Below are 22,659 nucleotides of genomic sequence, written 5' to 3'. Positions count from 1 at the left end.
TGTGAATCCTGGCTCCATTCCTTACTAGCTCGTGACCTTGGGCAATTTATTTAACTGTTCTGTACCTTGGCCTTACAGTTTGCAAAGAAAGGATTAAAATAGTATCCACCTCCTAGTACGGTCCATGACATGTAGTAATTGCTCAATATAGGTTAGTGGCAGTGATGGTGGAGATGATGGTGATAGTCATGGTGGTAATGATGGTGATGACTGCGATGATGATGGTGAGGTGATATGGCGGTGTTGGTGAGGATGGTGAGGGTGAGGTGGAGATGGTGATGATAGTCATGGCGATGGTGGTGATGATGATGATGATGGTAATGGTGATAATGACGGTGATGACTGCGATGATGATGGTGAGGTGATATGGCGGTGTTGATGAGGATGGTGAGGGTGATGGTGGAGATGGTGATGATGATGATGACGGTAATGGTGGTAATGATGGTGATGACTGCGATGATGATGGTGAGGTGATATGGCAGTGTTGGTGAGGATGGTGAGGATGATGGTGGAGATGGTGATGATAGTCATGGTGATGGTGGAGATGATGGTGATAGTCATGCTGATGGTGGAGATGATGGTGATAGTCATGGTGATGGTGATGGTGATGGTGGTGATTACGTGGAGCCTCCTTCCCATAAAGCTATGTCTAGAGCTCTTTCTACTGGCCATTCTCGTAGAGGAGGAAAGTTGAGGAGACGGTGTGGGTGTCAGGAAAGCGGGGCCTCGCTTACTTAAGCAATTCTGCTAAAGGGAGAAGGTTGGAAAGAAGAAAGAGAGAGTCCTGAGTGGGCTCTCCTGGGGAAGACAGGAGCTCCCTAGGTTTGCTTATCACTTGGTGTATTGGTTTGAAGCTGTATGTGCCCCAGAAAAAATGTCGTTCTTAAACCTAGTCCATTCCTCTGGGTGTGACCTCATCGTAAGAGGGGCCTGTTGATGAGGTGACTTCAGGTAAGGTGTGGCTCACCTCAGTCAGGGTGGGTATTAGTCCTATTACTGGAGTCCTTTAAAAGAGAAAGCCACAGAGAGAACCATCAGAAGCTGAACATCACCAAACTCAGAAGAGAAAGGAGAGAGCAGGACACAGCGCCTTGTGCCTTGCCACGTGACAAGCTAAGAGCCAAGGATCGCCAGCAGCCAGTCTTTGGGGAGAAAGCATCACTTTCAGGATGCCTTGATTTGGATTTTCTTTAGCCTCAAAACCATGAGCTAATAAATTCCCATTGTTTAAGCCAACCCATTGCATGGTATTTGCGTGAGCAGCCAAGGACATTAAAATACTTGGTGGCAGAAAACAGGAAGTGCAAGAGGGATGGGGAGAAGGATGGAAGGATCTGCAGAGCTGGCCCTGGCTGTACCCCCTTCCTAGCTCTAGACATTCGTTCCTGTGGCTGTGCTGCCACACTGAGCAGGGCTGCTCCCCTGAACTCCCCGCACTGCATGTCAGCCTCTAGTTCTCTTGGCCACATGGCAGGGCAAAGCGGGTAAGATTTCAAGAAGATTCAGGGAAGGAGGAGGTGGGGAGAGGAAGGAAGCAAGAGGCCTTGACTCAGCTGGCCACTTCCACTTCATGGAGTCAAAAAGAGAGACTGTGTGTGTGTGTGAGAGAGAGAGAGAGAGAGAGAGAGAGAGAGAGAGAGAGAGAGAGAGAGAGAGAGAAGGAGGAGGAGGAGAAGGGCAGGAGAGGCTTTCAGGCTTAAGGCAGTGACCCTACTCACCTGTGATTCTGTCCCCATCTGTTTCTGACTCTCACCAATCATTCTAGTAATTTCTACCCTGCTGTGGGGATATGAGATGGAAAACACCTGTGGGAAACCACAGCCCCCTGGGCAGCAAGCAGTGACATCTAGTGGGGGGAACACAGACTTTGGAGTCAGGCTGAGCTAGCTCTGCCATTTCTTAACTGTGGCCTTTGTCCATGTCTTTAGTCTCTTTGAACCTCCATGTGTCCAGCAGTAGAATGGGGACAGTCCACCCTCCCCAGGATTGTGGGGGGTCGAATGGGATGAAGTATACCACGCACCTCACCTATGCCCTGCCGCGCGGTGGAGACCTAAATGGATGCCCTTCTCCATCCTGGCTGTCTTCCTGAAGCTCTAAAAAGGGTTTTGCCTTCTCTAAAAGAACAAACTCTGGAAAGGGTTCCTGCTCTTTATTCCCTTTGTGCTCTTGAGAGACAGATTTTTTTTTGTCTCCTCTCCACCCATGTTTTCATTTGACCTCTGTGCAATGCTTTTCATATTTATCCAGTTTATTGATTTTTTTCCTGGCTAGTAGGTGCACAATCAAGGCTCAGGGCTCAGAGGGATGTTTCCAGCATGAATGGGGCACTTGCATTTCATTTTGGTACTAATCAAAATTCAAGATCTACAATCCGGAGGATGTTAGATTATGAAAATAGAACTGGTTCCCTGGCTATCCGTGGTAACAGCCTTTACAGACAGAGGCTGACCCATCACAGAGGAGTTACGTGTGGAGTCAGTTTGATTCAGATTCCAGTCAACTGTCTTCTGACCTAACTTGGCTTTGACAGTCTGCAAGGTCAGGTTGACATTACTGGTCTGCCAGGAAAATCTAACCTTGACGACAGCCTACCTGTGGCCACTGTCCGTGAGGCTAGGCCAGCTGTCTTCTAGCCACCACACAGTACATGTCATGTTCCCACGTGCAGCTGGCTTGAATTTAACTGGCATAGCCTGGGTTCCCTTGAAGCAGGTGCTGACACGGATTTTGGGGTGCAGGATGTTTTCCAGTGGCAGAGAAGCATTAACATAGCAGACCCAAGTTCTTGTTTACAAGGTTGCCCCTTTGCTGGTGCCTGGACACTTGCATTTCAGGAAGTTTCCACCATTCCCTAATGGTAAGTGCAGGTCCCTGTGCTTGGACTGTGCCAACAGGTGGTTTCTGGTGAGCACTTGCTTTCCTTCTGGGAGTCTGGAATCTTGTGACATGCCAGGTTGAGCAGGCCTCTGTGGCCAGTGCCCAATCAAAGCCCTAGGCACTGGGTCCAAGTGAGCCTCCCTGACAGATGACATTTCACATGAGCTGTCGCAGTTCATCGCTGGAGGAATTAAGCAGGTCCCGTGTGACTGGGAGAGAACTCTGGAAGCCTGTGCCTGGTTCTTCCAGACTTTGTCCCAGGTACATTTTCTTCTGCTGATTTTGCTTTGTATCCTTTGGCTGCAATAAACCATAGCCAGGGGCACGACGGTGTGCCAAGTCCCCTGGGTCCTCCTAGCAAGTCATCAAACCTGGGGTAGTTCCATCAGTCATCAACACCTGGGAAGGGAAGGAGGTGGAAGAAGGATGGGCCAGAAAACGTTGAATTGTGATTTGGGCTAACCAAGCCTCAGTTATCCTGGCAGAGAGCTCCGGAGCCACTGTTGGCACCAGAGCCTCAAAATATGCGGCAGTTGTACCCCCCACCTGCTAAGTTACCAGGTGTAGGTGGACCTTAGAAAGGTGGACCTCAAGCAAGGTGAATGGCGCAGTGGACGCAGTCCCTGAGGCTGGAGGACGTCCGCTAATTGTACTGCCTGTAGCTGGGCAGCCAGTGCTTTCTTGCAGGGGAATCTGGGTGGTGCATCTCCATACTTAACAAATTTGCCTGTAAAGAATGTATGGTTTTACAAATTTTATTGTGGTGACATATGTACAACACAAAATCTACCAATTTATCTCCTTTCAAGTATACAATTCAGTGGTGTTAATTATATTCACAACACCATCTCTTACCAAAATTTTCCCATCACCATTGCCCTAAACAGAAACTTTGCACCTAAAGCGTGAAGTCCTCCTTCCCCACACCTGGTGCTGTCCCTGGTAACCTGTGTTCTAATCTCAGAGTATGTGAAGTTTTAGGTTATAATGATTTCAAATCAGTGAAATCATACAGTGTTTGCCCTCTAGTGCCAGGTTTATTTCACTCAACATGATGTCTTCAAGGTTCTTTCATGTATGTAGATCCTACCATTTTTTTAATCTACTGATGGATGCTTGGGTTGTAAATAGTACTGCCATGTACATCGTTGTGCAAATCTCTGTTTAAGTCCGTGCTTTAACGTCTTTGGGGTATATACCAACAGTTATATGGCAATTCTGTGTTTAACTTACCACTGTTTTCCGCAGAGGCTGCACCTTTTTACGTTCCCACCAGCAGTGCACAAGAGTTCTTATTTCTCCACATCCTCACTAACCCCTGTTACTTTCCATTTCTTAAATAATAGGTGTTCTAATGGTTATGAAGTGGTATCTCATGGTGGGGAGAGAAATACATAAATAAATCTTAAAAAAAAAAGAATTGGCCATAGATGTAAGTTTATTTCTGAACCCTCCTTTTAATTCCATTCATCTATATGTCTCTCCTTGTGCCAATACCATGCTGTTTTGATTATTGTGGCTTTGCAATACATTTTTTAAAAGGAAAGTGTGAATCTCCAACTTTGTTTTTCTTTTTCTAGATGTTTTTGACTATTTGGGGCCCCTTACCCTTTTGTATGAGTTTGATGACTGGTTTTTCCATTTCTGTGAAGGGACGGCTATTAGAATTTTGATTGGGTTTGGATTGAATCTAAAAATCACTTTGGGTAGAATTGACATCTTAAAAATATTTAGTCTTTCAATCCATGAACACAGCACCCTTTCGTTTATTTAGGTCATCTTTGATTTCTTTCAGCAATGTTTCATAGTTTCCCACATACAATCTCCTTACATTCTTGGTTTAATTTATTCATAGATATTTTATTCTTTTAGTTGATATTGTGAATGGAACTTTTTTCTTGATTTCATTTTCACATTGTTCATTACTAGTGAATAGAAACACCACTGATTTTATCTTCTATGCCATCATTTTTTCTGAATTAATTTATTAGCTCTAATAGCTTTCTTGCATATTTTTAAAAATTTTCTCTATATAGGATCATATCTTCTGCAAATAGGGAAAGTTTTACTTCTTCCTTTCCAACTTGGATGCATTTTGTTTCTTTTTCTTGTCTAATAGCTCTGGTTTGAACTTCCGGTACAGTGATGAATTGGACAAAATTGTCTTGTTCCTGATCTTAGGGGCGAGCTTTCAGTTTCACCTTTGAGTATGATGTTAGCTGTGGGTTTTTCATATATGGCCATTATCAAGTTGAGGAAGTTTCCTTTTCATCCTACTTTTCCAAGTTTTTTATCAAGATTTTGTCAAATATATTTTCTGCATCAATTGAGAATGATCACATTTTTTCCTTCAGTCTATTAATGTGGTGTATTTTATTAAATGCCATTTCTTACATTGAACCTCCCTTGCATTCTTAGGATTAGTACTACTTAATCATGGAGTGAAAGGATAATAATGCTTTTAATATACTATTGGATTTAGTTTGCTAGTATTTTGTTGAAAAGTTTTACATCTATAGCCATAAGGGATATTGGTCTGGGTTTTCGTTTCTCATGATATTTTTATCTGGCTTTGGTATAAGAGTAATGATAGCCTCATATAATGAGTTAGGGAGGGTCTCTTTGATTTTTTTGCAATAAACAACATTGGTGTTGCTGCTTCTTTGGATATTTGGCGAATTCACCAGTCATGTTATCTTGTCCTGGACTTTTCTAAGAGATTTTTTATTACTTTGATTCAGTCTCTTGTTATTTGTCTGTTGAGATGTTCTATTTTTTTTTTCTTGATTTATTTTAGGTGATTTGAGTATTTCTAGGAGTCTGTTTCCTGTAGGCTATCTATTTTGTTGCACAATTAAGTGTAACCTCTTAAAATCCTTTTTTTTTTTTATTTCTGTGGGATTGGTAGAAATGTCCCCTCTTTCATTTCTGATTTTAATTATTTGGGTTCTCTCTCTTCTTTTACTTCTCAGTCTAGCTAAAGGTTTACCGATTTTATTGATTTTTTCAAAAACCAACTTTTATTTTCATTGATTATTATTTTTCTATTCTCTGTTTCATTTGTCTCTACTCTTAACTTTACTATATCCTTCCTTCTTCTCATTTTGGGTTTAGTTTGTTCTCCTTCTAGTTCCTTCAAGGGCGAGGTTAGATTACGGATTTGTGATCTCTCTTGGTTTTCAAGAAAGCATTTAAAGCTATAAATTTCTCAGCACTACCTTTGCTATATCCCAGATATTTTGATATGGTGTACATTTGTTTTCATTTTTCTCAACATATATCCTAATATCCCTTGTGATTTTTTCTTTGATCCATTAGTTGTTGTCTTAGTTTCCAGACCATAATGACAAATACCACACAGTGTGTTGGCTTAGCAACAGGAATATATTGGCTCACAGTCTCAGAGGCTAGAAATCTTTCTGCCTTCTGGGTTTAGTCATGCTCTGGTTGACTAGCCTGGTTCCTTGGCCTTTCCATCACATGGCAATGTCCTCTCCTTTCTCCTCTGGATTCCAGCTCCCTCCCATGGCTTCTCTCTTCCATGTCCAATGTCCTTGCTTCTTAGCACTACAGACATAGTAGGTTACAGACCAGCCTCATTCAGTTTGGGCACACCTTGAGTAGTAATAGCATCTTCCAAAGGGCTCGCACCTGCAGGACCAGGTATTAGGACTTGAACATTCTTTTTGTAGGAGAAACGATTTAATCCCCAAAAGTTGTTTAAGTGTGTATTGTTTAACTTCCACATATTTGGGAGTTTACCAGTTCTCTGTCTGGTATTATTTCCAGCGTCATTTCTTTGTGTTTGGAGAAGATACTTCATATGATTATAGTATTTTTAAAGTTGTCAAGAATGGTTTTGTGCCATAACATATGGTCTATCCTGGAGAATGATCCATGTTCACTTGAGAAGAAGGTATATTCTGCAGTTGGGTGAAGTGTTCTTTATGTGTATGATAGTTCTATATGTGTATGAACCAGCTATGGTTCATAATTGTTCAAGTCTTCTATTTCTGTATTGATCATCTGTCTAGATGGTCTATCCATTATTGAAAGAAGTGTGTTGAGGTCTTCTGCTATTAATATAGAACTGTTCTTACCTTCAACTCTGTCAATATTTGCTTCATATATTTTGGAACTCTGCCATTAGGTGGATATATATTTAAAATCATTATATATTCTTGATGAATTGACTCTTATATCAATATAAAGTGTCCTTTTTTCCTTGCAACTGTTTTTGACCTAAAGTCTATTTATTGTATGTTACTATAGCTACCCAGCTCTTTTTTGGTTATTTTTTACATGGAATCGTTTTTTACGTTCTTTCACCTCCAACCTATTTGTGTCTTTGAATTTCAGGTGAGTCTCTTGTACACAGCTTATAGTAGGTAATGTTCTTTAATCTCCATTACCAATCTCTGCCTTTTGACTGGAGCGTTCGATTCTTTTACATTAAATGTAACTACTGATAATGCAGGATTCTCTTGTGCCATTTCATAATCTTATATCTCTTTCATCCATCAATTCTTCCCATTGCTGCCTACTTTTGTATTTGGTGACCCTTTTTTAGTGTGGGCAGTTAACATCTCTTGAGTGCCTGTTACGTGCTGGGCTTGGGGCTGGCTGGGTCCTACTCTGTGCAAATCACCATGCATCAGTGCTTTGAAGAACTTGTCCCATCTAATCTCATGAATGTGCTGGGTGGGAGCTGTGCCGAAAGGAAGCTCTGCACAGAGGTCCAGTGATGCCCTCAGGTGGCCTAGCCAGTAGGTGGCAGGCTGGGTTTCAAATCCCAGGCCTTCTGGACTCCGAAGAACTATGAGTCAGTCTCTGACCTGAAAGCTGTGAAGTGTGACCATGGACGAATCCCCTCTCCCCTCTTTTTAAAATTTTATTTTATTTTTTACAAGTTTCTCTGTTAACACAAGATGACCACTACAATAACAAGAAATCTCCTTTGGTCCTGGGTTATGCTCTCCACCCCTCCCTTATTTTTGTTGATTCCTCAATCTTGAGGGATTTGGGCCAATGTTCATTCTGACTGCTTCAGGCTGAGAATAGGTAGAGAGGTTATGGGACAGGCAAAGGACTTGTTTTGCTTGCAGTTGAAGATACTCCTGGCTTTGGGGATGGGACAGGGCCATCATCATCATTTTGTTAGTTGTCCAGGGCAAGCCAAAGATCTGGAGAGCCCATCTGCTGCATTTCAGGGCCCAGCCAGCGTAGGAACAACCCAAAGATTTAAGTCTCTGATAAATATACTTAACCAGTCCATTGAAAATGATAGATTCAAATAAAAGGACTGGAAAAACCTGATTAGAGAATTTATAAATGAGCGTAACTATGTTATTTTGGAGAAATACCTTTTCATATATTCCTGGATAGGGCCAGTCGTGGGGGTGTTGATTTCATGTGGCCGTGTGGCTCATCTATGGTGTCCAGATGTCCCCAGAGCCCTCAGGAGCATTTTACTTCAGGCTTTGTTTGCTGTGGCAGTTTGTGAAATCTTCCTGGGACCTGCATCAGCATGACCTCTGGAATGACCTCCCAACTTACTTTGAAGTCTCTTAGCCATAATAACTATTTTATTTGATATTTCCCCCTTTGGGCTAAGGTCTTTTTCCAAATGTGTTGGTGGTTAATGCTGGCTAATATCCCCCTCTCTCTCACTGTCCTTGCAGGTTCTACCAAACCATGGGCTCCATGCCGCAGGATTCTTCATTGCCTTCATGCTCTCCCTGGGGCTGACTTGGGTCACGCTCGTCTTCGTGGCTCAGTGTCAGTGTTTAAAGGGAACCATGCTGAACAGACACCGGGTGAGTCTCCACTGAGTTTTCTTCCCTGAGCCTCATTTGGTTGGTGGTAGAGATGAGATTGAAGCTTGTTCTCCAGCTTGGAGGTTCTCAACCCTGGACCTACAGCCGTATCTTGGGGAAGCAAGTACCAAATACTGTGGTGCGAGTCCCACTTCTAGGAATTCTGCTTTGATTGTCCTGAGATAGAACCCCATTATTAGTGACTTTTAAAAGCTCCCGGATGATACTAATGGGCAGTCAGGGTTGGTCCCTCCTGCAGTCTAGCTGGAAAAAATTGAGCACTCCACCTGTGAGGTCAGCTGTGTGTTCTCACCATACCCTCAATGTAGATGCTATTCCGCGCTCCCACTAAAAAGCTTCAGGACTCTCTGTGATCCTCAAGATGCAGCCTGGGCTGCTTCATGGCTTATAAAGCTACCTGTGATCTGGCTCCTCCCTGCCTCGCCTGCCTCTTTCGGCGTCACGCCTCACCCTCCCGCCATATTGAACGACTTGACATTTCCTAAGGATGTACTCACACTTCTGTATGTTTTCAGTCCTCTGTGCACTTTTCAATCCTCTCTTCATCTTTCAATTAACATAATTCTTACCTTTCCTGTAAGAGTCCATTCACACCTTGCCTCTCCCTGGAAGTCTGGCCAGTTCTCAGCTAGGTTAGGGGCCTGGTCTCCCATGCTAGTTTTGTTTACTCCACTCAGCTCTTCTGATCTGTGAACTCCTCCATCTCTGCATTCCCGTCTTAGTTTGGGCTCCCACAGAAGCAGACCTTTAGATAAGGATTCCAATTCAAGGAGCTTGTATTGGAAGTGACCCCCGGAGGTCATCGTTGGGAGGGGGGAAGGGAAGGCAGCCAATAGGGGTGAGTGATCATCAAGCCCCCATTACAGGAACCTGGAGCTTGGTCCCACTGGGGAGCTCTGGGCAGCAATGCGGAAGTGGCCTCAGAGGGGCAGGGCGCTGGGCTCATTATCCACCAAGTCCCCTGAGTCACTGGCCGAGGATGGCTCCTGGGGCCGGGGGGCTGAGGGGGAAGGGTGGTATTCCTTCCCTGGCATGGGCTGGTGGGTGCTGCAGTGATGAGAGTGAGGGGATACGGGTAGGGGCTCTGGTGTCCAATGGTGTCTGCTCCTGTCCCCACTGCCCGGGACAAAGGCCGGAGCTTCAAAGGCAGTCAGTAAACGCACGAAGGAGTGGATGAAGCTCGGTCAATTGATGGATGGGTGGACAGAGGAAGGAAAGCACAGCAGCAGTTCCTAGAGCTGGAGGCGTTCTTTGAAACTGTTAGCAGAAGATACTTGGTAGTGAGCGTGCTTGGCAGGTGGATTTGTCCCTGCTGGGTCCTCCAGGGCTGGAGCTCTTGTAGCTGGATGTCTTCGAGGTCAGCTGCTTGAAAGAAGCACCTGTCAGCTTCCTCCCTCACTTTACATTGAGGAGCCTGATGCCCATGAAGTTAAACAACTTGCTTCACGGGGCCAAGCTCAGGCTGGGCCACTGGCTTCTGGGCCCCGCTCTCTGGAGAGCTGGAAGGCCCGTCCCCACCTGGAACTCCCGTTGTTCACTGTGTCTCTGCGTCCTGGAGGAAAGGATCGTCATTTCAAAGCAAGGTCAGCCCACCATCTCCTTGGAAGGCAAAAACGAGAACGGTCCAGCTAATCACACATTCTACTTGCTTTCTCAAAGCCATTATCAATTGGAAAAGAACAAAATACCGTGGCTGCAGTGATGGAGGAGCAAGATTTATTTCCCGGAGATTAAAGGCTGATTGTTAGAGCTGCAGGGAGGAAAGCAAAGTATGCATTTGATTTAAAGTCTGAAGGCCCTTACAATATATTTTTTCTCTGTATCCCAGAATGATCTCTTGCCACATTTTTAAAACTTTTTTTGGCCAGCGCCATGGTGACTGTAGAGATAACATACCTTGTAAAACAGAAGACGCCTTTGGAGTTAGAGCAATTTGGACTCCAATACCAACCTGCCTCTCTATGGGCTGTGTGGCTTCAGGTCACGCTGCTTCACCTCTCTGAACCTCAGTGTCCTTTTTGTAAAGTGGGAGTAAGAACATTTGTCTTGTTGTCATGACAGTTTAATGCTATAGCACACACAAAGCACCCCAAATTGTACCTGGCATAGGGATAGGAATGTGATTATTGCCCATTTCTGCAGTATTGGTGACACTGGGGACAAGACAGGTACATCATCAGTACACTCAGTGGGTTGGCTTGCGTTATCACATCCATCTCAAGAATTCTACGCTTTGACTTGAAAGCAGCCAGATTCCTGGAGTTGAGGGCCATCATGCTGATGGGGAGTTTTGAGGACAATGATGATGGTGGTGAAGCATTTTCATGGGTCTGTACAGATTGCAGCAGCCTCTGTTTCCATTGCTTTGCTTTATCCACACAACAGCCCCATGTAGGGCCATGGGAATCAGGATCCCATTTCTTAGATGAGGAAATGGAGGCTCAGAGAAGGGTCCTGGTTGGCCCCAGGCCCCCTGCTCACAGTGGTGGGGCTGACCAGGCTTTCAGACTCCACCCCCCCACCTCAACTTCCCTTGTAGCTCCTCTACCACATGATATTCATGAGAACGCCTGCTAAATGGTTTTCTCTGACTTTCTTTTAAAGGTTCAGCATCATGAGAGCAAGCTGGAGCACTCCCAGTTCACCTCTGCCAGTGGCGTGAATGAGGATCTTGCTCTAAATGACCAAATGATAGATATCCTGTCTTTGGAGGACCCTGGGAGCATGCTTCAAGCCTTGGAAGAGTAAGAATTCTCAGTCACCTTATACTTCCATGGGTGTGATGAATGCTTCAATTATGGCAGGAGAGAAAATGCTAAATACCTTTCATTCATTCTTTCTTTGTTCATTCATTCAGCTATTCATTCATTTTGTACTTAGTAGTCATAATCAAACATCTACCCTGCACTAATCACTCTGCTTGTCAGTTAGGAAAAGAGATGTCTAAGACATAGTTCCTGCAATTAAGGCAGTTGGATCTAGTGGAGAAGACAGACAGACAGAAAGTGACTGTTAAGTTTGGTAAGCACCACACTAAGGGACAGATCAGGGCTGGCTGAGCAGAGAAGAGGAAGTAATTACCTATGGCAGAGTCTTAGACATCCTTCTCAGAAAAGGTGACAGTTTTTTTCATAGGTAAAAAGGAATGCCATTTATAATATCAACAAACACAGATGTACATAAAATCATCCAAAGAAGCTTAAGAAATGCAAAGAACTTTTTATGGAAAATATATAAAAATTTACCAGCAAACGTAAGATTTGAATAAATGGAAAGAACATATTCTCTCTTGGACTAAGTATCAGTTAGTTATTGCTGCGTAACAAGCCACCCTGAAAACTTAGTGTCTTAAAATACCCAGGGCTCCTGATTGAGTTGTCTGACCCCTTAAAAGGACTCAGCTGCATGGTTGTGGGCCTGGCTGGGTTCCGTCTTGTGTCTGCAGTGAGCTGTGTTAACTGGGTGTCTCTGTTCTGTGGCTGGCTGGCTGCTGGCTGGGGGGCATAGAGTGTCTTGAATATCCTTGCCCAGACTTGTTCTTGTGAATTTCCTTTTTATAGGCGAATGGCCCCATAGATTTAAGCTGCCTTGGTTTAGTTTAATGCCTTCAAGCAGCTTTGAAATAGTTTTTCTCTGTAGTTTTTCTCAGTAGAGCAGGTGACATTTTAACAATTCTTGAAGCATGGAGAGAAGTTTTCCAAGTGGTGGATTAAGTGAGGAAAGGCCTTTCAGGAAAAAAGAAGGAAGGGCAGTTGCTAGCATGGGAAATGAGCAAGATACATTTGGCAAAATGTAAATAGCAGGGGAGCAGATTGTGGCTCAAGCAGTTGGGCACCAGCTTCCCACATGGGAGGTCCTGGGTTTAGTTCCTGGTTCTTCCTAGAAACAGGGAAACAGCCAACAAGTAAACAAACAAAGGGGCCAACTCACGGGAGCTGATGTGGCTCAGTGGTCGAGTTCTGGGTTCCCATATTCAAGGTCCTGGATTCAATCCCCGGCCCTGGTACCTCAAAAAAAAAATGTAAGTAGCAAAGAATGATTGGTGTGTAGGTTGGAGCATTGAATGTAGAAAAGGGGCAGAGGCAGCTGGAGAGAGGCTGGCCAGGTGGTGTGATTATCTGCTAAACTGAATTCCGTTCTTTTTATTTATTTAACAAACACTTGTGTTGTACTGCCTCCGTACCAGGAACTATTCTAAGAACTTCACAAATATTAACCTGTATAATTCTCTTAACAACCCTATGACCCTCCAGGGTCCATATTCTGGATCAGGATGCTACATGCCCAGTATGTCTCCTGGCCAGCCACATGGACTACGGCCCATGAACTGACCATCAATAGATAAGTTTCATCAACTTGGCCTTCCTTCTTTTGTTTCAATAAATATGGATGACTGCTTTAGGTTTCTTTTTTACAGTTGTTTGTCAAAACTCTCAGTTTTATCTTCTACTTCCTTAAACATATTAAGCATAATTATTTTAAAGTCTCTGAAAACTCCATTCTGTGAACTCTTGTGTCTATTATTTATCGTTTCTTTTAGTTTTTGATCATATTATTGTGGCTCATTGTATTAGTCAGCCAAATGGGTGCTGATGCAAAATACCAGAAATCTGTTGGCTTTTATAAAAGGGTATTTATTTAGGGTAGAAGCTTACACTTACCAGGCCATAAGGCATAAGTTCATAAGTAACTTCCCTCATCAAAGTCTGTTGCATGTGTTGGAGCAAGATGGCTGCTGATGTCTGCAAGGGTTCAGCCTTCTTCTTTTTAAGGCTCCATGATTCCAGCTTCTTCTGATCTCAGCTGTATGCTGGGATAAGTCTTGTCTCTCCTGGGGCTTGTCTCCCTGGGCTCAGCTGCTCTGTTCCCTCCCCATAGTCAGCTGCAGACTATCAGGCTCTCTCTCTTCTCAGGATCTCTGCAGTGTCTATGGAGCTGTCTCTTATTTCTTTGTGTTCTCCTGTGTATTTTCTTCCCAGGGCTCCAGCTCAAAACTCCAACCTCCCTCCTCTGCTTTGTGGTTTTCTCTGTGAATCCCTGCTCCTTTTGTGGGCAGGGACTCAATGTCCTACTGACATGGCCCAATCAAAGCCTTAATCAAAATCTGGTCAAGTAAGAATGAAACCTCTGAATCCAAAACAATCTAATATGCCCATAGGAACAGACCAGTTTACAAACATAATCCAATATTTAATTTTGGAATTCATAAGCAATACAAACTGCTACACTCATGCTTAGGTATCTTTGATTATGTGCCAGACATTGTATATGAAAATTGAGAGGATAATTTGTGCATAGGCTGATGTTGTCTTCTTCCAGAGAGCTAGGGGTGTTTGAAACTTTGGATTCCTTAACCCAGTCATGGATTGGGTCATTCAAAACTGGGTTTCAAGGTCTGGTCTATTTCTAGCATATCTTTACTCCTGAGTTATGGTCTTTCAGAGTTCCCACCAAAATCCTAAGGGATATTTTATCAGGGAAACTTGTTCTTGGCAGCCTCAGAACTCCATTTTTTTGTCCCACTAGCTCCATAGTATGTCAAAAACTTTGTTCAGCTTCTCTTCTCAGCTCCCTCTCCTAGAATCAGCAAATGCCCTTAGGGAAAAAGTGGCCCCAAATACGTGCTACTGTCTCTGGGTTTTCTCCACCCACATATGCATCCCATAATTTTCCATTGCCTTTTTTTTAACTTTCACATGTTCCCAAACAGCATTTGTTTTTGTCCAGTTTTACTGTTTGTTCTCAGTGGGGTAGTTGGCCTGTGTTACCTGGGCTTCCCCTTACTGGGATTGGAACCCTGAAAGCATCTTTGTGTGAATCACAATCAAGGTGACAAACCAAACACATTTCTGACCATCAGAGGCACTCTGATGAAGGTGATATATGTGGAAATGAGCAGGCAGTGGTTGTGTGTGTGTGTGTACAGGCGGAAGCTGGTAAAGAACAGGTGCTAGTGAAAGTGAGGGTGGAGAGCTAGGGGCTGGGACATGGAAGGTTCTGGCAGGAGGCCAGGCTCCACAGTAAGCCCTGGAGACCCATGGGATGTTTTTTAGTATAGGCAGATTCGTGCTTTAGAAGACCAGTCTGGATGCAAATGGAGAATGGCTCAGAGGGGAGAGACAGGCAGAAAGCCTGGTGGGAGGTGTTGACCTTTGACATAGGGTGGGCGCAGTAGTTCAGGAGAAGGTAGAGCCAGAAGAGCCTCCAGAACTTGGCAAGTGATTGTTCTGCGATTGGGTGTGTGTGTGGAGGAGGCTGCTGTGTGGACAGTGAGGAATAGAGAAAAATCTAGGGTGACTCCCTTGTTTCTAGGGCTTCCTTTTGTGTGTTTATTAGTTTGATTTTTGCCTGGGGGAGGAGAAATCACCCAACAGTTCAGGCTGCTCAGCAGATCTGGAGGCTGCCGGAATGTCCAGAGAGAGGAGAATGCAGGAGAGTAGTTAGACACTAAATCAGAGGCCAAGACCCCTGCAGCTCCCTTTGTGCCCAGCACTCCAGCCGTTGAGCAGACTTAATTCTTGTTTGGGCACCTCCTATTTTTGTGCTGTATGTCTTTTTTTTCTTTGGACTGATGGCTATTAATATGTGGCTATAGGGGAACCACCCCCTTGACCTGGATTCCACTTACAGGAAACCTTTCCAAATTCTAGACTCAAGATGCGTTGCTGCACCTGTGCATTGCACTCTGGGGTGGAATTTCTATGAATTTGGAGTCAAGATGATGATACAACTTTTTATTAGGATATGTGACCCTGTGTTTGCATAGCATTTACTTTTTTTTTTTTTTTAAGGTTTATTTATTTATTTATTTATTTATTTCTCTCCCTTTCCCCCTCTTCCCCCTACCCCGGTCATCTGTTCTCTGTGTCTATTTGCTCCGTCTTCTTTGTCCACTTCTGTTGTTGTCAGCAGCACGGGAATCTGTGTTTCTTTTTGTTGCATCATCTTGTTGTGTCATCTTGTGTCAGTTCCCCATGTGTGCAGCCCACTCCTGGGCAGGCTGTACTTTCTTTCGCGCTGGGCAGCTCTCCTTACGGGGTGCACTCCTTGCGCGTGGGGCTCCCCTACGCGGGGGACACCCCTGCATGGCAGGGCACTCCTTGTGCGCATCAGCACCGCGCATGAGCCAGCTCCTCACGGGTCAAGGAGGCCCGGGGTTTGAACCGCGGATGTCCCATGTGGTAGACGGGCGCCCTAACCACTGGGCCAAGTCCGCCGCCTGCATAGCATTTAGAAGTTGCAGTGTCTTGCACACAGCTTTACCCTGCTCCTCATACAACGCTCTTTGTAGGCATATTGTTTTCAGTATTTGAGAGTTGAAGGATCTAATGCTCAGCTAGGTAAAGAGTTTTAGCCTCAGTCACACATGGGTAAATGACAGAACAGGCTTGAGCTTTCTACCTATTTAATCATGGGCACATTGCATTTTATAAAAATTCAGTGAGCCACAGTTTCCTCAGATCTCAAATGGAGAAACCGTGATATGAAAGAAACTCGTGAATGTGAGTCTTGCTGAGCTTGGCTCTGATTTAAAGGGGGAGATTAGCAGATACGAAAGGGAAGTGTGTAAACCAATTAGCACTTCCTTGGGTCTTTCTCAAGGAAATCAAAAACAGCTCTGAAAATGGGAACTCTTGGAAGCAAAATTGAGCAGCTCTCTGAGCTCTGGTTTATAAAGAGGGATCCAAGATAGACCTAGACACGGAAAAACTCTGCTTTCCTTTGTTGTGTCTACTGATTGGCCTGAGAAAAGTGTGTCTGACTCACGCTGCTTTGTGAGCTGAATGGGTGTTCCAAGCACGGAGGCCGTGGCGCCCTGCTTGAGGGAGGGGGTGCTTTCCTTGCCCAGTGCCTTCCTGAGTGCCAGGCCTTCGGCTTTGGGAGTAAAGGGTTGCCTGAACCCCAAGGTGGAGCTCAGGCCTTGTTGGTCCATTTCTGGGTGGCAGGGTGATTGCCCTTGGCTAATTAAGCTTTGTGCAGCTGTTCAGATGTGATCCTGTATTTTAGCCTAATTCCCTAATCAGAATGCCAAGGGTGACAAATTAAAATTTGCCACCCCATGCTCACAAGGGAGGAGGGAGGAGTGGATGGGCAATGTGGAAAAAGAGGGGAGTTGCTGGCAGATTCATAAATGTCACTTATTATGTAAGTGGTATGAGCAGCTAATCATCAAAATGTTTCCTTATTAAAAGCCAATTTTCTTTCAAAACAGAGAAATGAAAAGTAGTGTGAGATGATTCGGCTTGTGTGATTAGCACCTAGTATTTAATTTGCAAGTAGATAGTGCTCTCTAACCTTCTGACCGGAATAATTCATGCTTTAGAATGCGAAAGTATTTATCCTCCTGTCTTCGTGTTTTATTCAAACAGTGATGGATTAGGAGAAACCCAGTCTTCTTTTATCCCTACATCATATGACATTATAAACAGCTACTGTCATTCGCCGGCCCTGATACCTGAATGCAGTAGGGATGTTGACCTTGACAAAGGTTTTATTCTTGTGAATGGAATTTTATATTGTTTTTCCTGGGGAGCCGCTTTGTTTTCCCTGAGGAGTGTTTAACGTTGATGATCAAGCATGGCCTGAGAGTGTTGAGCTGAAGAGCTAAATTTGATCCCCCTTTCTTTTCTCCCTGCTTTCCCTCTTCCCTCCCCATCCCGACGTTCATAAATGTTGAATGCCAGCTCTGTTTCAGGAGCTGTGGTGGTGTGATCATTTTAGGGTCCTTGTGATTTTTTTTTCTTTTAAATTGTAACATGGTCAATTACTTTTAATCTTTTCATCTTAACTTATAGTCAGGCTTAGAAGCTTCCAGAAAGAAAATGCCATTCAGAATGTCAGGGGCTTAGTGTGCATGGAAATCTGTGATATTCTCCCTGCAAAAAACAGCTTTTTTCTACAGCAGATCATTAATCCCATTTGTGGTTCTTCCAGAAGGTTTGGCTGCCAGTCGGAATATGCCCTTAGGTGCATTCACCAGCCACCTCCTTGCTACGACCAATGGGAAAGTTGCTCTTATCTTGCTGATCTATTTTTGACAAAGAACCTTTCCTTGGTGTGCTTGGTTGTTTATCTTTTCCATCACTTATTCTTTGGCAGCCCTTTCTGAGAGAAATGTTTCCTTTGGTTTTTATCGGGCTTCTTGACTACTGTCCTAAGGCGGTAGGCTCCATGCCAAGGCATGCTGGGGCAAGGTGGAAGGAGGAACTGGGCAGGACTGGCTGGACTCTGGAAGCTTCTAGAGCCACGGAGCACCCTCAGTACTTCCCGTAAGATTGCCAGCTCCTGCTTTATGCTGGTCCTGACTGTTGCCACACGCAAACAGCTGGTGATCTTATTTAATTCTCACAGCAACTCTCGCTTTTTAGACAAAGTAGCCGACGTTTAGAAGGTTTTGTAGTGTTTTCCTGCTCGCACAGATGCGCACAGAGAGCACAGGCCTGAGTGCTTTCAAATCCACTCTTCTGTTGACAGGGGACCTGTTTTCAAGGATTGAACTGAAGTGTTCACACAGCAGCACAGAGAATAAAGGAAGTCCAGACCTCTGTTCATTTTCTCGGTTACTAAAACAAAGCTCACTACTTTCTTTGGATGCTACTGACATTGCCTCTAAACCATCTCAAAATTATGTTTTGTACAGAATAGGTGTAGAGGGACTATTTGTTGAATGGAGACTTTTAAATCATTGTATTGAGTAGTTTTTTATGTGCCAGCTGTATGATATGTTTTTGTGTGTTGGTTTGTTTCACAGCTGCTCTTCTTTTTATTCCCTACAAACATGATGTGGAGAAGTGATCCTGTTGCTCATCTCCAAAAACTTCATGCCCAGGGAAATTAGCACCTTGCCCTAGGTTCTTTGATTCATTTGTTCTTTCATTGGGTTGTTCTTTCATGCATGCAGTGGTTTTTTAAAATTAATGAGCTGATTGGTTATTGTACTAGGTGCTTGTTGGGATGGTCTTAGATAAAAGAGCTGAGGGAATCGACCAATTCCTTCCTTCCCTCCCTCCTTTCTTCCCATAGTGATCAAGAGTTTAGGACAAAAGCAAACACCCTGCGTGCGCTCTGGCATCCCGTGGAGGTTCTCGACACGTTGTTGCGCCGTGGCCAGGCTATGCATTTGTCTCCTGTGTTAGATGCCGGGCTGTCTCTGTCTCACTGAATGAGCATCAGTGTCTGGCAAATGAACGGGGAATGAGTGGGGTGGCATGAGAGCTGGATCTGGAAGGGCCATTAGGAAGAGAGCAGGGTGTTCTCAGCAGGGGGAACGGATGTCGGCGAGTCCTCGGAATGTGAGAGGGACCTGGCACCCTCACGAGGCCTGGGGAGCCGTCAGAAGCTGGGCCCAGGCCCCGGGTGGGTGTCAGGCAAGAGACTTAGTCACTTGAAGAAAGAGCTCCCAAACTCTCCGTTCCTTCCCCCCTGCAACCCCGTGGTGCCGAGAACTCCCGCCTGGGCCATTCCTGGATTTCCAGAGGGAGCGACATCAGAGTTCACCTGCAATGTCAGCCGCTGGTGGGGAAGGTCAGCGAGGTGGAAAGCAGCCCGCCGGTCAACCTGCCCGTTGCCGCATTCCCGCGAGGCGGGGGAGCTGCAGCCCGGCCCTTGATGAGCCGGAGCAGGATTTCTGTGTGGCATAAAGTGGACAGCTGAGGAGCAGAGCAGTGGTTAACATGACAACCCGACTGTCCTCTCCCAGCAAGGGAGCCCTTGTGGAGGTCCACGGCCGACTCAGCCTTCCGTTTTTACAGCAGATATTTCTTTTTTTTTTTAAAGGTTAATTTTTTATTTGTTTCTCGCCCATTCCCCCTCTCTCCACCCCTCCCCCCCATTCTCTGCTCTCTGTGTCTATTCGCTGTGTGTTCTTCTTTGTTCACTTCTGTTGTTGTCAGCGGCACTGGGAATCTGTGTTTCTTTTTGTTGCGTCATCTTGCTGTGTCAGCTCTCCGTGTGTTTGGCGCCGTTCCTGGGCAGGCTGCACTTTTTTTGCACTGGGTGGCTCTCCTTACAGGGCGCACTCCTTGCGCGTGGGGCTCCCCTACACGGGGGCATCCCTGCGTGGCACGGCACTCCTTGCGCGCATCAGCACTGCGCATGGGCCAGCTGCACACGGGTCAGGAGGCCCGGGGTTTGAACCGCGGACCTCCCATGTGGTCGGCGGACGCTCTATCCATTGAGCCAAATCTGCCTCTGCAGATAATTCTTGAGCCCCCGCTGGGCTCCAGCACTGTGCTGGGCCGGGTGCTGGCCAGACAAGCCCTGCCCAGCCCAACGCGGATGAGGTGGGCCGAGCGCGCAGCGGCGGCCCCCGCACGCGGCGCCCACGACGGTTCACATGGGGGCCCTTTCGCCCGGCAGGAGTGAGGTGCTGCGGCCTCCCACCCTCTCCCCTGCCACACTCCACCCCCTCGGACCACGACGTCCATTCGCCCTCTGAGAGGTTTCATAGAAGTAAAAGGAAAGACTCCACCTGCGGAGTGTGGGCGAGGGGCCCGCTGAGCACACCCCCCCCCCCCCCGCCTTGAGTTCTGGCCAGTTGGGAAGTCAGACACACGGAAGGTGGGGCCTCCAGCCCGGCGCCGCCTCCCCGCTCCGCTCTTTTCCCTCTTGGAGCCAGGTCTAGATGGCTTTAACCTGCAGAACTGGACGCCCCTGGGGCTTCCTCTCCCTGACGGAAGTGGGGAGGGGAAGCTTGGCCCCTGCCCAGCCGGCCGATGAGATTGGGGACGTGAGTCACAAGGAGAAAGGCCGCGCCGCCCGGCGGGGGCAGGCTGAGCTGCTCTGGGGGGCGCCCGCTCTGGGCCGCTGCCTCGCCTCACTGGACACTCAGCTCTGGGCCTGGCATTGGCCTGCAGACGGCGGCCAAAACGGGTTACCCGGGGCTCTTTCTGTCCTGCAGAAGAGACGTCAGTGGTCTTGGAAACGCCAAGGATTTTGTTTTCTTTCTTTCTCTTGACATGAGTCAGTTTTTAGTAAATAATGAATGTGGCAAAGGATTCGAACAGCATCAAGAACATATCCTAGAATCAGGTGCCGCCTCATCGCCAGCGCTTTCCTCATCCTCGCCCAAGGCAGTGCTTGCCGTCGTTGGCTTGTACCCTTTGAAGATCCTCTCTGACTGTATAAATATTTATACGTTTATTATCGCTTTTTAGATGAAAATCACAGCATACTTTACACACTTTGGCTCCCTTTTTTTTCACTCTGCAGCAAGCTTGGAGCTCATTCAGTATCAATACACAGAGGGCCATGCGAGACGCTAAGTGTTTTAGGTGCGCTAGCCGTCCTCTGAACAATCTCTGGGCTAAGTAATATTTACACCTGAGGATACTGCGGCATGGAGAGTTGATGTCATTTGCGCACGCTCACAGGGCTCGTGGTGTACAGGCCACCTGAGCCCAGCGTCCACACTCTTAATCTCCACGCTCGGAGGTTCATTTAACCAACCCCCGTTGATGGATCTGTGGATCTGCGCTTGCCTCCTACTGTTTGCTCTCAGCGCCACAGTGCACATTGTGAACAAACATCTTTGCACACGTGTGCAAGGTTTTCTGTATCATGCATTCCTCAAATAGGAATTGCTACACCAGGATCTCCTAATTTGGGTAGATCTTGCTAAATCAACCACCAGAAAAGCCAGGCCCATTTACAGTGCCCCGGCGTAGGAGAGCACCTTCTGTCTCACACCCTTGTCACTGGTGGGAGGCCACGGCCGCCCTGGTAGCTTCTGTGAACAGATTTCAGGAAACACTCAGGGTTCATGGATTAATTCAGATGGACTTGGATGTTGAAGGAATCAACCAATTCCTCCCTCCCTCCCTTCCTTCTGCACTTAGCAGGTGTGAGGTCTAACACCTTGTTACGTGTTGGAGAAACGTTTGTGTTTCCTGGTCTGCTCAGTAGAGCCATTGGCCTTGGCTTGGCACGGGACTGCGGGAGTTGCAATCCCACGCCGCCACTTCTGAGCTCTGTCACGTACTCGCTGGGCAACCCTTGCAAACCTGTGACCTGGCTGTGCCCCAGGGGTCGTAGCAGGCCCCTCCCAAGAGAGTGAGGGTGGGAGCGGAGGATGTGTGGCTCCTGGGAAGGTCGTTACACGTTTCCAGTCATTTTATTCCTGGGCTCCCATGGCACCTGTCGTGTCTTTGACTCGGCTTTACAGATTTTGCAGAAGCGGACTCCTGCCCTGTTACTCCCTGCTCTGCGCGAGCTTGTGCCACAGCTGTTTGGGTCATGGTAGTTGGCAAGGGGCAGGAAATACAACTGTGAGCCCCGAACAGGCAGGGTCCCGGCTCCCAGAGCTTACGTCTAGCGGGGCAGACAAGATTTCATCTGAGAAAGTATCGAAGAAGGTAGCCTTATGCCCTGTGCTAAGAAGCAGTGACCCCTGCGGACTTGGAAACCTGCTCTAGGGCCCCTCTTACCCCTGAGGTTAGGGGTCAAAGGTTAGGCATGTGGTCAGTCCTTGGGAAGCTGATTGGGGACAGCACTGCAGCAGCAAGGCCAGCCTGGACAGAAGCACAGCGCTCAGGACACTTCCAGGGAGGCATCCGGTTACCCAGAGGCATCAGAGCCTTCAGCCTGTGACTTGGAAGAACTGCTGAGGAAGGGCAAGTGGGGCGTGAGGCTGGCCAGCTGCGGGGGGCTGCCCGGAGGGGGGTGTCTCAGGGCTTTGATCCAGATTGGGGCCCGTTGGCTGGGGGCAGACCCCTAGAGCTTTTGAGAAGGGGAAATGATGGCATCAGAACGCGTCCCTCCAATCCCAGGGGGAATTATACTTGGTTTTCCTTGTGAGCATTTATCGATTTGGCCTCTTGGTGCTGACCAGGGGATTTAGCTCAGATTTCTTTTACTTCCTAGGAAATCGTTTGTTGCTTTTGTGGTTTGTCACCAACAACGTGAAAGTATCCAAGATACGGATCTCTTTGGAGCAGGGGTTCTT

The 22,659-nt window shown here is 46.3% G+C and overlaps 1 protein-coding gene across 5 annotated transcripts in view; it reads left to right on the top strand.

Annotated features, from left to right (window-relative positions):
• EVC2 (EvC ciliary complex subunit 2) overlaps nt 1-22,659 on the top strand; it is a 166,890-nt gene that overhangs the window by 41,992 nt on the left and 102,239 nt on the right. For all 5 annotated transcript variants that reach the window (XM_058301201.2, XM_058301196.1, XM_058301210.2 and 2 more), the window contains 2 exons: nt 8,562-8,696; nt 11,322-11,461. In XM_058301201.2, the coding sequence (XP_058157184.1) occupies nt 8,562-8,696; nt 11,322-11,461 (275 nt within the window). The remainder of the gene's footprint in view (nt 1-8,561; nt 8,697-11,321; nt 11,462-22,659) is intronic.

The sequence above is a fragment of the Dasypus novemcinctus genome, chromosome 1, assembly GCF_030445035.2.
Source record: "Dasypus novemcinctus isolate mDasNov1 chromosome 1, mDasNov1.1.hap2, whole genome shotgun sequence".
Lineage (NCBI taxonomy): Eukaryota > Metazoa > Chordata > Mammalia > Cingulata > Dasypodidae > Dasypus > Dasypus novemcinctus.
The sequence above is the reverse complement of the archived record's forward strand: the minus strand, read 5'-3'. Positions and strand labels throughout refer to the sequence as shown.